General features: G+C 49.5%; 1 protein-coding gene across 6 annotated transcripts in view; it reads left to right on the forward strand.

The window, feature by feature from the left end:
* Nucleotides 1–16891, forward strand: part of ARFGAP1 (ARF GTPase activating protein 1) — a 37639-nt gene that overhangs the window by 14161 nt on the left and 6587 nt on the right. For 2 of the 6 annotated variants that reach the window (XM_075350426.1, XM_075350427.1), the window contains exons 4-12: nucleotides 624–795; nucleotides 1214–1314; nucleotides 1392–1478; nucleotides 3035–3146; nucleotides 3252–3308; nucleotides 9896–9928; nucleotides 11536–11568; nucleotides 12399–12455; nucleotides 14328–14387. In XM_075350426.1, the coding sequence (XP_075206541.1) occupies nucleotides 624–795; nucleotides 1214–1314; nucleotides 1392–1478; nucleotides 3035–3146; nucleotides 3252–3308; nucleotides 9896–9928; nucleotides 11536–11568; nucleotides 12399–12455; nucleotides 14328–14387 (712 nt within the window). The remainder of the gene's footprint in view (nucleotides 1–623; nucleotides 796–1213; nucleotides 1315–1391; nucleotides 1479–3034; nucleotides 3147–3251; nucleotides 3309–9895; nucleotides 9929–11535; nucleotides 11569–12398; nucleotides 12456–14327; nucleotides 14388–16891) is intronic. The other 4 variants (XM_075350430.1, XM_075350428.1, XM_075350431.1 and 1 more) reach the window with 4 other exon arrangements.

Consider the following 16891-nt stretch of genomic DNA (forward strand, 5'->3'; position numbering starts at 1 on the left):
GAGGCAGATGAAGGCTGAATCTGTGGCTGTGTAGAGGCAGATGAAGGTTGAATGTTTCAGCCTGCATCAAAGGCAGGGTCACTACTCATGACGTACATAGCAGGTCCTAAATTAAGGGGGCAATAACCTTCTTAGGGGAACCTGACGGCTGATAAATGCTCCCTGAGCCACATTGTCTGAGTCGTTCCGGCTAGGGAATTTTTCCATTTGGGTCTGTGCCGCTCCTGAGACTAATCCATGAGGTCGGATCCTGGCGGCCTCTCCTTGGTCTGCTCCCCTTTAGTTGCATGTTTCTCCCTATAGGGGTGCATATAAGAGGAGAGACTTGTCATTCAAGGGGTATGAGAGGAAGCTGCCAGACCAGACTTTTGGACTAGTGACTCGAGCCGAACGTCCGGACCGTTTTGGTTTTTTTTCTGCAGCACCAGATCGTTTCAGAATAAGAAAAGAAATTCTGTCTGTAATGATACATTCTGGTTCAGGCGGCACCAGCTGTCAGATTCCGTTTAATGGTCCACCAAGGTGGCGCTAGGACCTTCATTACATGGGCGGAGGGTGAAGATGAGCTCATGCCACCGTCACCACTGAGCAGCAGAACTTACTGAGCTCTCCTCTCTCCTCAGCTTTGTGCGCTCGGTCACTATGGACAAGTGGAAGGATGTGGAGCTGGAGAAGATGAAGGCCGGGGGTAACGGCAAGTTCCGCCACTTCTTGGAGTCTCAGGAAGACTACGACCCTTGCTGGAGTCTGCAGGAGAAGTACAACAGCAAAGCGGCGGCCCTCTACCGGGATAAGGTGACTCCATAGCTGTCCTGCCCTCTTATATGATACATAGGGAATCATGATCCCTAATCTAGTGTATATTCTACCAATATTACAAGTCGCCAAGATGACGGATAGTTATGCACTCTTGTGTGTTCTCTTTATATTTCCACATGGTAATCGTCGGCATCAACAGCGACCTCCCATGTGGTATAATTGTTAGTCACCTCCTCCCTTTTTTACCCTTTGTTCCTGGCAGGTTGCCTGTTTCCTTGGTTATGCTGCCACCTAGTGGTTCCCCATTTTTTTTATTTATGTTTTTTTTAACTCATGCATTGATTAATAGAGATCTTTTTTAATGATACGGCTCATAGTGTACACAGTTGTTGTTTTTTGTAGGATTTTTGTGTGAGCGTCTTATATGTCTCTTATTTGGGTCATCTTTGTACAGGTTGCCACATTGGCTGAAGGTCAGGAATGGTCTGAAGAGACTTCATCTGCCAAGAACTGGACTCCCCCTCAGCCTAAGATGATGGGGGGCTCTTCTCACCGGTAAGGGCTATCTGGGGGACGTTCATTGTGGATTCTCCCGCATTTGATGCTAAGTTTCCCTTCTTCTCTATTCACAGTTCAAACACCGGAGGTCACACCGGAGCCGCCCCAGGGGACAAAGCATTCGAGGACTGGTTGAACGATGATGTTAATTCCTATCAGGGGTAGGTTCTCTGTGGACATTTTGCCTGGATTCTCCATGTTTTGGGTTTTCATCTTTAGGAACTCCCCTCTCCTGTCCTTATGTTACTTGTCCTCTTCATCCTGTTCCTCCTGGTTCATGCATGGTGTACAGGGTTACACTGTGGTGGAAGGAGAGCAGCCTGCGACTATAGATAATGCCATAATAGGCTTGTTGGTAATAAATTACCACATTGGGCCAATGCTATGATATGAAACCATTCTGGATTTACTGATTTGTTCTTGGAAGTGAATAGAACTGAGCTGCTGTACCACATAGGACCTGTAGACTGGGATGGCACTTTTGTATATATATATAAAAAAAAAAAAAAAAAAAAAAAAAAAAACCAGCCATGTTTTCCTAATTTTGGGCAACCCCTTTAAAGGGAAGCTGTCAGGTACAATTTGCACCCAGAACCATGAGCAGTTCTGGGTGCATATTGCTAATCCCTGCCTAACCAGCCCTGTATACACTAGCATAGATAAAGGAATACTTTTTCTAAAGATCTTTTATCATATGCTGATGAGGCCAGTGACTAGTCGCAAGGGCGTTACTTCCCTTGGTCGCTCTCACCTCTGCCACCACCGCTGGTTTTCGGCTCAGTGCGCAAGATCACAACGTCCCCGGACTTCCGGTCATGCGCACTACACCAGTTTGAAGCCAGGATGCGTACACCAGGCTTCATAGTATGCATGAAAGGCAGTCCAGGGATCATGCGCACCGAGCCGAAATCCAGCAGTGGCAGCAGAGGTGAGCGCGACCATGCCTCTGACGCTGCGTATTCATTCGCATGTTAGCACGCCCATAGGGATGTGCTTACATGCTAAAGGGGCCGACTAGCCAGAGGAAGTAATGCCCTTGGGACTAGTTGCTGGCCTCATTAGCATATCATAAAAGATATTTAGAAATACTTTTTATAAAGATCTCTTTATCTATGCTAGTGTATACAGGGCTGGTTAGGCAGGGAGTAGCAATATGTACACAGAACTGCTCATGGTTATGGGGGCACATTGCATCTGACAGGATCCCTTTAAGAAAATAACTTGTAATTTTTATGTATCATATTTGCCTAAAATTTGTCTCTTTTATTAAAGGGGTTGTCCACTACTTGGAAAACCCCTTCTCATTCCCGTTGCTTGCCACCGTAAAAATAAATAAGCCTATACTCACCTCCGGTGCGGCTGCGGTTTCAGAGATGCCTGAAGTTGCGTTCCCGGGGCCCATGTGACATTGTTATAACACATGATCCCCGCGACCAATCAGTTCCGACTTCCTTCACCGCACCTTTACACGTTTGAACAGAAAGTACATTCAGCGCTTGCATCCTGCTCCAATGTCCGCGGGGCCTGGGTGTCATAACAATGTCACATAGGCCGGGGAACGCGACTTTAGACATTGCTGGAACCGCGGCGGCATCGGAGGTGAGTGTAGGCTTATCTATATGTTATGGAGGCGAACAAGGGGCATGAGTAGGGCTTGTCCAAGTAGTGGACAACCCCTTTAATTTGGATTCCCCACTAATTAACTCTTGCCTTCCAGCGGCGGGGGTGTTGGAAACCAGGAGAACAGATATGTCGGCTTTGGCAACACTGTCAATCCACCAAAGAAAGAAGATGATTTTCTGAATAACGCAATGACCTCACTGTACTCGGTATGTCTGGGAGTTGTAGTACATGGGCTGCAGATCTAGTTTTGGCTTCTCTACCGCCTTGTTCTGTTATTTCCCGCATTGTTAATTATTATCTTGCCCCTTCAGGGTTGGAGCAGCTTCACTGTTGGAGCAAGTAAATTTGCCTCCGCTGCGAAGGAAAGTGTAAGTAAATTTGGATTTACCCACTACTGCTCCATCTAGTGTCCACATCTGGTATTGCATGTGTCTTTAAAGAGGGAAATTGGGTGAAACAAACCAAGTTGAGAGTCCAGTTGGTTCAAGCCGTCATTGATTCACAGTTTTATTGCTCCGGTTACTGTGTTTTCTTTTTCGCTCCTAATTGGGAGACCCAGACAGTGGGTGTATAGCTACTGCCTCTGGAGGCCGCACAAAGAACTACACTTAAAAGTGTAAGGCCCCTCCCCTTCTGGCTATACACCCTCCCGTAGGAGTACAGATTCCTCAGTTTTAGCTTTGTGCGCAGGAGGTCAGACACGCACGCATAGCTCCATTGTTTTTAGTCAGCAGCAGCTGCTGACTATGTCGGATGGAAGAAAAGAGGGCCCATACAGGGCTCCCAGCATGCTCCCTTCTCACCCCACTGTATGTCGGAGGTGTTTGTAAGGTTGAGGTACCCATTGCGGGTACGGCGGCAGGAGCCCACATGCTGATTCCTTCCCCATCCCTTTTTACAGGGCTCTGGGTGAAGTGGGATTTACTGGTCTCCAGGCACTGAGACCGTGCTCCATCTACAGCCCCTGGAGAAGATGCTGGATGGAGCGGAGTACATCAGGGACATGGCCCTGCTTCCTCAAGGTACTCTGTGTCCCCGTGCATTTGGCGCTCACACCGCAGCATGCTGGGTGTTGTAGTGCGCCGGGGGACATCAGCGCTGCGGCGCTTGTGCCATAGCCTCATTCAGCTTCGCTGAAGCAGGCACACTATTGGGACACGGTCGCGCCGGCCGCTGGGACTGCGGCGCGGCTGGCACTTGTGGTGCGCCGGGGACTTCAGCGCGGCCCGCGCTTTTACGGCGGCCGCGCTGATAACTCGAGTCCCCGGCTTTTGCGGCCTGCTTCCGTTCGTTCCCGCCCCCAGACCTGCCAGTCAGGAGAGGGGCGGGACGCTGGCCACTTCTATCGGTCACGCCGGCCGCTGGGACTGCGGCGCGGCTGGCACTTGTGGTGCGCCGGGGACTTCAGCGCGGCCCGCGCTTTTACGGCGGCCGCGCTGATAACTCGAGTCCCCGGCTTTTGCGGCCTGCTTCCGTTCGTTCCCGCCCCCAGACCTGCCAGTCAGGAGAGGGGCGGGACGCTGGCCAGTGCATCAGCGCCGAGGGCTGGAGTCGTTTTTACATACTCCAGCCCTCACAATCGGCACAGAGGGGACACTGTTTCCCGCACTTTTGTTTGGGAACTCCCACGGACCGCCCCTCTCCACAGACGCCGGCAGCCATTCCTGCTGACACGCTGAGCTGCAGAGGGGAGCCGGGGAGACCCAGACAAGGAATCTGCGCCTCTTACCCGCTATTCAGCGGGCGGTAAGCAGCCCTCAGGGCTCACCCCCTCTTGTGCCAGTAGTATTCTTAGTATTTTGTTTCTACAAATACTTGGGATTACATAGCGCTGGTCGCCCTTTGGCTATAGACTCTCTCACATTGCAGAGAGCCAGCAGCATGTCGTCCGTAAAACGCAAGGGTGCCAAGGCACAGACATTATATGCTTCCTGCACCGCATGTGGGACTTTTCTACCGGCAGGCTCCACGGACCCCCATTGTGTGCAGTGCTCGGCCCCTGCGGCGCTTGCACAGTCGGGACCTCTGCTGGACGTGACCCAGGGTGTACCACCTGTGAATGTTGTCCAGGTGACAGGAACTGAGTTTGCAGCTTTTGCTGACAGAATGTCTCTCACTATGTCACAAATTCTTGACACATTGCGAGCTAGGCCTGTACTTCAGGCCACGGACACTGTGCAATCATTGCCCCCTGGTCCCCCTCAGCTCCAAGCTCCGGGACGGGCATATACACCTCAGGGTGAAGACTCTGACTCGGACGATGGCCCCGGGCAGCCTAAGCGGGCTCGCTATGACGGGCCTTCACATTCATCTCAATGGTCAGGATCCCAGCGAGATGAATCTATGGGTGATGAGGCGGACGTAACTGATCAGGATTCTGATCCTGGGACCGCTCTCAATCTAGATACACCAGATGGTGACGCCATAGTTAATGATCTTATATTTAACATCAATAAGATGTTAAATATTTCCCCACCAGCTCCTCTTGTGGAGGAGTCAGCTTCGCAGCACGAGAGAATCCATTTCAGATTCCCTAAGCGTACTTTAAGCACTTTTCTGGACCACGCTGACTTTAGAGACGCAATCCAGAAACCCCACGCTTATCCTGAAAGGCGTTTTCCTAAACGGCTTAAAGATACACGCTATCCTTTTCCCCCTGAGGTGGTCAAGGGTTGGACCCAGTGTCCAAAAGTGGATCCTCCAATTTCCAGGCTTGCAGCTAGATCCTTGGTTGCAGTTGAAGATGGAGCGGCACTTAAAGATGCCACTGACAGGCAGATGGAGCTCTGGCTGAAATCCATCTATGAAGCGATTGGAGCGTCATTAGCGCCTTCTTTTGCGGCCGTATGGGCACTCCAAGCTATCTCAGCCGGGCTTGCGCGAGTCGACTCAGTCACACGTGCATTTGCCCCGCAGGTAGCACCATTGACCTCGCAAATGGCGGCATTCGCGTCGTACGCGATTAATGCTGTTCTTGACGCTACAAGCCGCACGGCAGTGGCGTCAGCCAACTCCGTTGTTTTGCGTAGGGCCCTGTGGTTGAGACATTGGAAAGCAGATTCTCATTCCAAGAAGTGCTTAACCAATTTGCCTTTTTCTCGTGACCGATTGTTTGGAGAGCGTTTGGATAAATCATCAAACACTCCAAGGGTAAGGACTCATCCTTACCGCAACACAGACAAAACAAACCCCAACAGAGGAAGGGTCAGTCTGGTTATCGGTCCTTTCGAGGACCGGGCAGGTCCCAATTCGCCTCGTCAAAAAAGACTCAAAAAGACCAGAGACGCTCAGATTCTTGGAGGTCTCAGTCACGCCCAAAAAGGACAGCCGGACGAACCGTTGCCAAGACGGCGTCCTCCTGACTTGCGGTCTCCGATTCCCACACCCGCGGTCGGTGGGAGGCTTTCCCACTTTGGCGACATCTGGCTGTCACACGTCAAAGACCGTTGGGTGAGGGATATTCTGTCTCACGGGTACAGGATAGAGTTCAGTTCTCGTCCGCCAACTCGTTTCTTCAGAACTTCTCCACCACCAGACCGAGCCGATGCTCTGTTGCAGGCGGTGGCCGCTCTAAAGGCGGAAGGAGTGGTGACCTCCGTCCCTCTTCAGGAACAAGGTCACGGTTTTTACTCCAATCTGTTTGTGGTCCCAAAAAAGGACGGATCGTATCGACCCGTCCTGGATCTAAAGTTGCTCAACAGACACGTAAAAGTCAGGAGGTTCCGGATGGAATCCCTACGCTCCGTCATAGCCTCAATGTCTCAAGGAGATTTTCTAGCATCAATAGATATCAAGGATGCGTATCTCCACGTGCCGATCGCACCAGAGCATCAGCGTTTCCTACGCTTCGTCATACACGACGAACACCTGCAGTTCGTAGCGTTACCTTTCGGTCTGGCAACAGCCCCCCGGGTCTTCACCAAAGTCATGGCAGCAGTAGTAGCTGTTCTGCACTCGCAGGGTCACTCGGTCATCCCGTATCTAGACGACCTGCTTATAAAGGCACCCTCTCAAGAGGCATGCCAACACAGTCTGAAGGTGGCACTAGACACTCTCCAGAGTTTCGGGTGGATTATCAACTTTCCAAAGTCTCATCTAACCCCGACCCAATCTCTGACTTATCTTGGCATGGAGTTTCATACTCTCTCAGCGATAGTGAAACTTCCACTGGACAAGCAGTGCTCGCTACGGACTGGAGTGCAATCTCTCCTTCAGAGCCAGTCGCACTCACTGAGGCGCCTCATGCATTCCCTAGGAAAGATGGTAGCAGCAATGGAGGCAGTCCCGTTCGCGCAGTTTCATCTGCGCCCTCTACAATGGGACATTCTACGCCAATGGGACGGGAAATCGACGTCCCTCGACAGGACTGTCTCCCTCTCTCAGACTGCCAAGGACTCTCTGCGTTGGTGGCTTCTCCCCACCTCATTGTCACAGGGAAAGTCGTTCCTTCCCCCGTCCTGGGCAGTGGTCACGACGGATGCGAGCCTATCAGGGTGGGGAGCGGTGTTTCTCCACCACAGGGCTCAGGGGACGTGGACTCAGGAAGAGTCCACCCTGCAGATCAATGTTCTGGAAATCAGAGCAATCTATCTTGCCCTGCGAGCCTTCCAACAATGGCTGGAAGGCAAGCAGATTCGGATTCAGTCGGACAATTCCACGGCGGTGGCGTACATCAACCACCAAGGGGGAACACGCAGTCGCCAAGCTTTTCAAGAAGTCCAACGGATTTTGACGTGGGTGGAAAGCAGAGCGTCCACCATATCCGCAGTTCACATCCCAGGCGTGGAAAACTGGGAAGCAGACTTTCTCAGTCGCCAGGGCATGGACGCAGGAGAATGGTCCCTTCACCCGGACGTGTTTCAGCAGATCTGTTGCCGCTGGGGGACGCCGGACGTCGATCTGATGGCGTCACGGCACAACAACAAGGTCCCAGTTTTCATGGCACGGTCTCACGATCACCGAGCACTGGCGGCAGACGCCTTGGTTCAGGATTGGTCGCAATTCCGACTCCCCTATGTGTTCCCACCTCTAGCATTGTTACCCAGAGTTCTCCGGAAAATCAGGTCCGACTGCCATCGAGCCATACTCGTCGCTCCAGATTGGCCAAGAAGGTCGTGGTACCCGGATCTGTGGCATCTCACGGTAGGCCAACCGTGGACACTACCAGACCGTCCAGATTTGCTGTCTCAAGGGCCGTTTTTCCATCTGAATTCTGCGGCCCTGAACCTGACTGTGTGGCCATTGAGTCCTGGATCCTAGCGGCCTCAGGTTTATCTCATGAAGTTGTTGCCACAATGAGACAGGCTAGAAAACCATCCTCAGCTAAGATCTATCACAGAACGTGGAAGATATTCTTAGCGTGGTGCTTGGCTCAAGGGTTTTCTCCCTGGCCATTTGCATTGCCAATTTTTCTTTCCTTCCTGCAGTCTGGGTTGGAAAAAGGTTTGTCGCTTAGCTCGCTTAAGGGTCAAGTCTCCGCGCTATCCGTATTCTTTCAGAAGCGCTTGGCACGGCTTTCTAAAGTACGCACGTTTCTCCAAGGAGTTTGTCATATCGTTCCTCCTTACAGACGGCCATTGGAACCCTGGGATCTGAACAAGGTTCTCATTGCTCTCCAGAAGCCGCCTTTCGAGCCTTTGAAAGAGGTTCCCCTTTCTCGGCTTTCACAAAAGGTAGTTTTTCTTGTGGCGGTCACGTCTCTTCGAAGAGTGTCCGAGCTAGCGGCGTTATCTTGCAAATCTCCCTTCCTGGTGTTTCACCAAGACAAGGTAGTACTGCGTCCAATTCCAGAGTTTTCTCCCAAGGTGGTTTCTTCCTTTCATCTCAATCAGGATATCACTTTGCCATCTTTGTGTCCGCATCCAGTTCACCAATTTGAAAAGGGTTTACATCTGTTGGACCTGGTGAGAGCACTCAGGATTTACATTTCTCGCACGGCGTCTCTACGCCGTTCTGATGCGCTCTTTGTCCTAGTCGCTGGTCAGCATAAGGGATCGCAAGCTTCCAAATCCACCCTGGCGCGGTGGATCAAGGAACCAATTCTTCACACATACCGTTCTGCTGGGCTTCCGATTCCATCTGGACTGAAGGCCCATTCTACCAGAGCCGTGGGTGCGTCCTGGGCATTGCGGCATCAGGCTACGGCTCAGCAAGTGTGCCAGGCGGCTACCTGGTCGAGTCTGCACACGTTTACCAAACACTATCAAGTGCATACCTACGCTTCGGCAGATGCCAGCCTAGGTAGACAGGTCCTTCAGGCGGCGGTGGCCCACCTGTAGGAAGAGGCTGTCTGACAGCCCGTTCATGTGGTATCTTTTTACCCACCCAGGGACTGCTTTTGGACGTCCCACTGTCTGGGTCTCCCAATTAGGAGCGAAAAAGAAGAAGGGAATTTTGTTTACTTACCGTAAATTCCTTTTCTTCTAGCTCCAATTGGGAGACCCAGCACCCGCCCTATTTGTTCTTAGGGTTTCGTTTTTCGGGTGCACATGTTGTTCATGTTGTTTCTTAAGTTCTCCGATCTTGTTATCGGATTGAATTTGTTTTTGAAACTGTTATTGGCTTTCCTCCTTCTTGCTTTGGTACTAAAACTGAGGAATCTGTACTCCTACGGGAGGGTGTATAGCCAGAAGGGGAGGGGCCTTACACTTTTAAGTGTAGTTCTTTGTGCGGCCTCCAGAGGCAGTAGCTATACACCCACTGTCTGGGTCTCCCAATTGGAGCTAGAAGAAAAGGAATTTACGGTAAGTAAACAAAATTCCCTTCTTGCCTCAGACCTCTGTGTTTTTGCATTGGGTCAGCTCATTACCATCACAAAGGTCGGCTAGCCACAGTACAGCCCAACCGGCGACCAGCTGGTATAGTCAGGAAAGGTGGGAGTACGGTGTTCCTCATATGGGAGTGTAGGGGTCTCTCCTTTATCCCAAAAGATAATGTTATTTTTTTTATTTTTCAGGCATCCAAGTTGGGAACACAAGCAACACAGAAGGTTGGTACTAAAGGGTTAAATACTTTTGGTCTATATGGACCTTATACCACGCCAGTACCCAAGAGCGAGCACTTCCAGATATATGATAGCACCTAATTCTGTGGGAGGCATCGCTCACCTCTCCGAGGTGTACACATGGGACCATAGGATACAGCTTGTATATCTAGAGCGCCGGGTACATAGAGAATAATGGCGGTATAATATATATATATTAATGAAGGTACACCTATTTACATGTTACTGCTGGATCTCTAATAGGCAAACAGCTGTCATTACTACACTGTGTATTACTATACTTAAAGGGAATCTGTCACCAAGTATTTGCTACGCAATCCGAGAGCAGCATGATGTAGGGGCTGAGACCCAGATTGCAGTGATGTGTCACTTATTTGGCCGCATGCTTTAATTTTGACACCATCACGCTTTCTCTGCTGCAGATTTATCAGTGCTCACAATGCTGGGTCCTGTATAACCCCGCCCCCACCACTAATTGGCTGATTTCTGTGTACACTGACAGAATGCTGCCAATCAGTGATGGGGGCGGGGTTATACAGGACCCTACTAGTAGGCACGAGACACCTAGTCCTGTAATGATGATCTCCTGCTGATAAATCTGATTTTGTTGCAGTAGTAAGACAGTAATTGAGCTCTCTGCCCGATAATCCTTCTACTCTCAGATTACATAACAAAAACCTGCTGACAGATTACCTTTTTAAAGGGGTTGTTTGAGATTAGAAAAACATGGCTACCTTCTTCCAGAATTACAGATAAGCCTCGTTAAAATGATTGTCACCTGACTAATACCTGACGGAGCCTATGGACGGCGCTGCCATGTTGTTCTACTCCCATCCAGCCTGTGTTCATTGTGACCCCCTCCTCCGTTGTGAAATGTTTTATTTCCTAGTGTATGGTCATTACGGAGATACCTTACCTATTATACCCCGCTTGTTCTTCTTTATATGATGCAGGCTGGTTTTCATGGCAATGAGCGAGGGCGGGCATGGGATAAAGAAGGAAGTGGTGACATTTTGGGAGCAAGTTCTAAAAATGTCTTCAGATTATTTGAATTGACACACATGGAAACCATCAGCAAGTTGGGTCTGGTGTACTAGTGTCTTATATAGGGATTTGCAGGAATAATGGTGTGGTGATGTGAAGACAAGTGTAGGAAATGTCTTTTGTAGTCTGCGGACTGCTGCCCACGTGATCTGAGCTGGGCTGGACACATTAGGCCATTCATGGTCAGATGCCGCCATGCCCTGGAAGTTCTGCATCCAGAAGTGTAAAATAATACCGGATGTATCAGCTCGCTGATTGTTTCCAGGTATCTTTTCTCAGGAGTCTGTACTTTTAGTGCCTCACAACTGCCCTTGCCCCAGTAAGTGCCGTCCAGGTACACAAGACTGAGGGGAGTGTAACGGGGGACCCTCTCGATTCTGTTGATGTGCCGGAGACATTTCTAGCCACTACCTGGTGCCTGGTTTTGGGTACAGCATTATTAGGAAGATCAGTTGCCGCCTTAAGGAGTGAGAATCTCGCGGGGTCTCTGTATAATCACTAAAGTTAGTCTCTTCTCCCCCTCCCCCGCCATCACTGCCCTTGTGCAGTTTTGGGGAGGGAACAAGCATCCAGCGGACTCGGTAATCCAGGCATCATATATATAGATGTGTGCATGGTCCGTATGTGGCCGTCCTGTCTGTGCGCTGTCTGTCCAGCCAGGTCCCAAGGTCTCTTCTTTCATGTGTTTCCTTTCCATAGCCCAGGCCTGGTCTTTGTAGCAAGTATGTTTGTATTATCTGAGCCTCTCCCCTCTCTCCTCTAAACCCCGCTCAACCAACCCCCTTCCATTTCCATCTGCCTGTGCCTCCTTCTGCTGGTCATATCCCAGGGTGCGGGCGGCCATTCTGCCTAATGATCTAGAGGATCTCAGTGTAAATCATATAGTCATGTGTTTCTACTCCATTCACATCCAGAGCTGTCTGCAAGGCAATGCAGCTGTGCACCCTTTGTATTGTGTGGGTTGCACGCACCGCACCACCCTCAGTGGGTCTGTGGCGTGCACAGCACCCAACCCCCCCCCACCCCGTGGGTCGGTTGAGCAAACAGCATCACCCCTGTGGGCCAGTGGCGCGCCCAGCACCATTCCTGTGGGTCGGTCTTGCGCACCCGGATTTTACCCAGGATCCTTAATGCAGCTTTGGATGTGACTGGAGTAGATGACACATAACTGATCAGTCCAGGACTTGCTGAACATTTATATGTAATCTATCCTATATACCTCGTATGGTCCTGCCGGCTCCTAGATATGACCCCCGTCTCACCGGCTGTGTCCGTTCTCACCTCCCCCTCTGCATGACTTGTCTCCATTGATCTGGTTTGCATGTGTTGTCCTGCGCATACGTGGTCCGTGCGTGTGGTGGAGCCTCGTCCTCCTCCCTGACGTCTGTCCTCTTCTTTCTCTCCCGGATAGGCCTCTGAGCTAGGCCAGACTATTAATGAATCCGTTGTCAAACCAGCCCAGGAGAAGGTAACTTCCCGGTGTCTTCACCATGTGCTACGATGGTCTCTGCTGGTTGTGGGCTCCGCGCGGGGATTACCTCACAAGCCACATGTGCCTCTGTGTCGTTGCGTCTCTGGTGCCGTCCGGCTGCATGTCTCCGCCATCCGCCCTCTACACCATTTCTGCTTTATAACCCTTTCTTCCCCGCAGATCTTTAACTCTACCAGATTTTTCGTCCGTTTGCTGCATTCCTTAATCAGTTCCCGATCACGCATGATGCACAAGCGATCACATCTGTAACCACCGACACACGCTGCTTATTTCACGCTCGCCTCAAGGGCATGTTACCAGAGGCTCACAATTATAACGTTGAGTCACTTTTTACATAACTCATGCATTGTAGGCTGTACCCCTCCTGAAATACTGCAGCATAGTAAGTGCAGCTCTGGAGTATAATACAGGATGTGACTCAGGATCAGTACACAATAAGTAGTGTATGTACACAGTGATTCCACCAGCAGAATAGTGAGTGCAGCTCTGGCGTATAATACAGCATATGTAATGCATGTACACAGTGACTGCACCAGCAGAATAGTGAGTGCAGCTGTGGAGTATAATACAGGATGTGACTCAGGCTCAGTACAGGATAAGTAATGTATGTACACATTGACTCCACCAGCGGAATAGTGAGTGCAGCTGTGGAGTATAATACAGGATGTGACTCAGGCTCAGTACAGGATAAGTAATGTATGTACACATTGACTCCACCAGCGGAATAGTGAGTGCAGCTCTGGAGTATAATACAGGATGTGACTCAGGATCTGTAAAGGATAAGTAGTATATGTACACAGTGACTGCACCAGCAGAATAGTGAGTGCAGCTCTGGAGTATAATACAGGATGTGACTCCGGATCAGTACAGGATAAGTAATGTAATGTATGTACACAGTGACTGCACCAGCAGAATAGTGAGTGCAGCTCTGGAGTATAATCCATCATGCAAGTCAGCCTCAGTACAGGATAAGTAATGTATGTACACATTGACTCCACCAGCGGAATAGTGAGTGCAGCTCTGGAGTATAATACAGCATAAGTAGTGTATGTACACAGTGACTCCACCAGCAGAATAGTGAATGCAGCTCTGGAATATAATACAGGATGTAACTCAGGATTAGTATAGGCTAAGTAATGTAATGTATGTACACAGTGACTCCACCAGCAGAATAGTGAGTGCAGCTCTGGAGTGTAATACCGGATGTAACTCTGGATTAGTATAGGGTAAGTAGTGTATGTACACAGTGACTCAGCTTTTTTGTACTGTGTAGCATTGCAGATATGCTCTTTATAATCCACACTACCTGCACACTGCTCTGCTATCACTTACATCAAAGCTTTACTTTTAAACATTTTGCTAATATGCCGAGTACATAAATGTTAGTATATGGTCTAGTCCATTCACATCCAGAGCCGCATGCTGCTTTTTTTTTCTTCTGCACCGTTCTGACGGGCGGGTCGCCTGCTGTACTCTGCAGTGTTATGGCACAAACGCTGCGGCTCTCAAAATGCCGCACACTAGATGCCGCACACTAGATGCCGCACACTAGATGCCGCACACTAGATGCCGCACACTAGATGCCGCACGAGGATGCCTGTTGGGCTTTTTCTAGCTTAAATCGGGAGGATTATAATCCCGTAAATGCAGCTCTGGATGTGACTTGAGATTAGATGTAACGAAAAAAAAAAAGTATTTGCAAATTTATTGAACACTATGTATGCCTTAGTGTAAGAAGATGTTTAAAAGTACAGCTGTGATTAGGACGATTCCCCTCCGCTCCTCCTGCCGTCCTCCTTATTCCTTCATGAGCTCACATACCTTGTCCTCCCCTTTTCAAACCAACAGGTGAAAGATGGTCGTATCTTAGAAGATGTCACCAGTTCAATGTCTGTTATAGCATCAAAGGTAGGAGTTGTGCTGGCGCCTAGTAGGCATCTCCAATCCAAGGTGTAATGTGGGCAATTGCCCCCCCCCAATTCAGGGGGCTTAAGAAAATGTTAGAAGTGATTGGATGAGAAGGTGCTTGATCTTGAGATACTGGCACCGGTAGTTCTACATCTGGCTTGGGTTTGACACGAGAGTTTCCTGTGAAATCGGTGCTGATGCTGGAGGAGGCTGGCTGACTAGCAAAGCCAACCCCCTTCTCATTCCCCTTTAAATCCTCCGAGGGGACGTTATGCCTTGAAATCACTTTGGAGTAGGAGATGCCCGCTGTGCCGCATTGTACATGTCCAAATCCTTGTCTAATCTGTATTTGTCCTTTACTGTCCATGCTGGCCTCCTGCGGACATGATGCTGGTGAGTTATGACAAGTATCAACCGAATACTGGCTCCATGTGTCGTAGCCGGTATCCTGTATATAATGTGTATATATGGCGGGGTTCATAAAAAATGTGTGATATAAAAAGTTTACACACCCCTGTTAAAGTGCCAAGTTTTTTATATTTAAAAAAATAAAAAAATCACACCAAGAAGAATCTTTTAGCTCTTTTTCCACCTTTGTCGCCTTTCTGTACAACTCTATTGGGGAATAAACTGAAATAATGTGGTTGTATAAATATGCACACTCTTAAAGTGGTGGTCCGACACCTATAATGTATTTTCTAACTATCTATCCCTATCCCCCAACCACTTTTGTAATTATCTTCATTAGACAACTCCCTATAGTTTTCCCCATCTAATACCGTAAGGTGTTTTTTTATTTTTACTGCACCTCCTGTGACGTTTCGTTTGAGAGGAGTCTCAGACTTGACGTCACAGGAAGCAGGGGCTGCACTCACTTTCCGCAACGTCCTTGGCCCCTCCTAGAATAGGACGTTACTTGGAGGCGGCGCTGCAGTTCCTTACTAGTTTATTGCTCCTCGGCCTCTGAGGATATACTGGATGATGCGTAAAGGACGCTATGGCCGAGGTTAGTGCAGTGACTGCATGCTGCTAATTTCTGCCACCGCTTCCATTGCTTGTGTGTGAAAGATGTTGGCAGGGGCGGTGCTAGAAGTAGTGAATGACACCACTCCGCCCAAGAGCTTCTAGCACCGCCCTCAAAGCATCATCAGTGAGCAGTGCTTAAAGTAGCGAATGACACAAGCACCGCCCCTTATGACGCTTTGCTTAAGGGTGGTGCTAGAAGCTGTGGCGTTGGCGTCATTCACTACTAGCACCACCCCCTGATGACACTTTCTTTGAGGACGATGCTAGAAGCTGTGGGGTTGCTCTGGAGTAATTCATTACTTCTAGCATCTCCCTCTGATGACGCTTTGTTTGAGGGCGGAACTAGAGGCTGTGAGGTGGCGTTGGCGTCATTCACTACTAGCACTGCCCCCCTGATGACTTTTTGTTTGAGGGCGGTGTTAGAGGCTCTAGGATGGTGCTGGCATCATGCACTACTAGCACCACCTCCTGATGACACTTTATTTGAAGATGATGCTAGAAGCTGTGGGGTTGCTCTGGTGTAATTCATTACTTCTAGCATCTCCCTCTGATGACTCTTTTTTTTTTTTGAGGGTGGTACTAGAGGCTATGGGGTGGCACTGGTGTCATTGACTACTAGCACTGCCACCTGCCAACATACTTTACACAAGCAATGGCAGGGGAGAGAGGAGCAGCATGCCGCCCCTCCAATAACCTCAGCCACTGCGTCTGTTTTTTTAATTTTTTTTTTTTCATCTAAGGCTGCTTTCACACATCTGGTTTTTGCTGTGCTGCACAGTCCGGCGCTTTGCAGAAAAACCGCAACCGTTTTTTTTTGCCGCCAGTTGCGGTTTTTTGGCATAGACTTTTATTAGTGCCGCATTGGCTTGCGTTCGGTCCTGTTTTTGCCGCATACGGCAGATTTAGCCGATGCAGCGGCCGGATGGAACGTTGCCTGGCACGTTTTTTTGTCCGGCAAAAAAAAAAAACGCATTGCGCCGCATCTGGCTGATGCGGCGCGATTTGCAATGCATGCCTATGGCCGCCGCATGCGGATTTTTCCACTGCGCATGCTCAGCGTGTTGCAAGCGGCAAAAACCGGACGGGCTGCATGTCAAAAACTTATGCAAAGGATGTGGTTTTGTCGCCACATCTGTTGCATAGGTTTTAGAGCCGGATTGGCCGGCTCTGCTAAAACCGGAGGTGTGAAAGCAGCCTTATGGAGTCAGCCCGAGAGAAAAATTACAGCACGTGCCATTTGCATCCGTAAATTGGATCACACTCTGCCATGCAACTCAATGGGTCTGTGAAAAATCAGACTGCACTCAGATGTCATACAAGTGTGGTCCAATTTACACGAAATAACAGGACGGAATGGAGAAGATGGAGAATCTTTTTTCCTCTTCTCCTATAGTCTCCACATCCGTAAAAATCTCATCACACTTTGATCAGCATAGTCGGACTGATTTTATCAAATGACCGAAAATACTGTTGTAACT

The sequence above is a fragment of the Anomaloglossus baeobatrachus genome, chromosome 5, assembly GCF_048569485.1.
Source record: "Anomaloglossus baeobatrachus isolate aAnoBae1 chromosome 5, aAnoBae1.hap1, whole genome shotgun sequence".
Classification (NCBI taxonomy): domain Eukaryota; kingdom Metazoa; phylum Chordata; class Amphibia; order Anura; family Aromobatidae; genus Anomaloglossus; species Anomaloglossus baeobatrachus.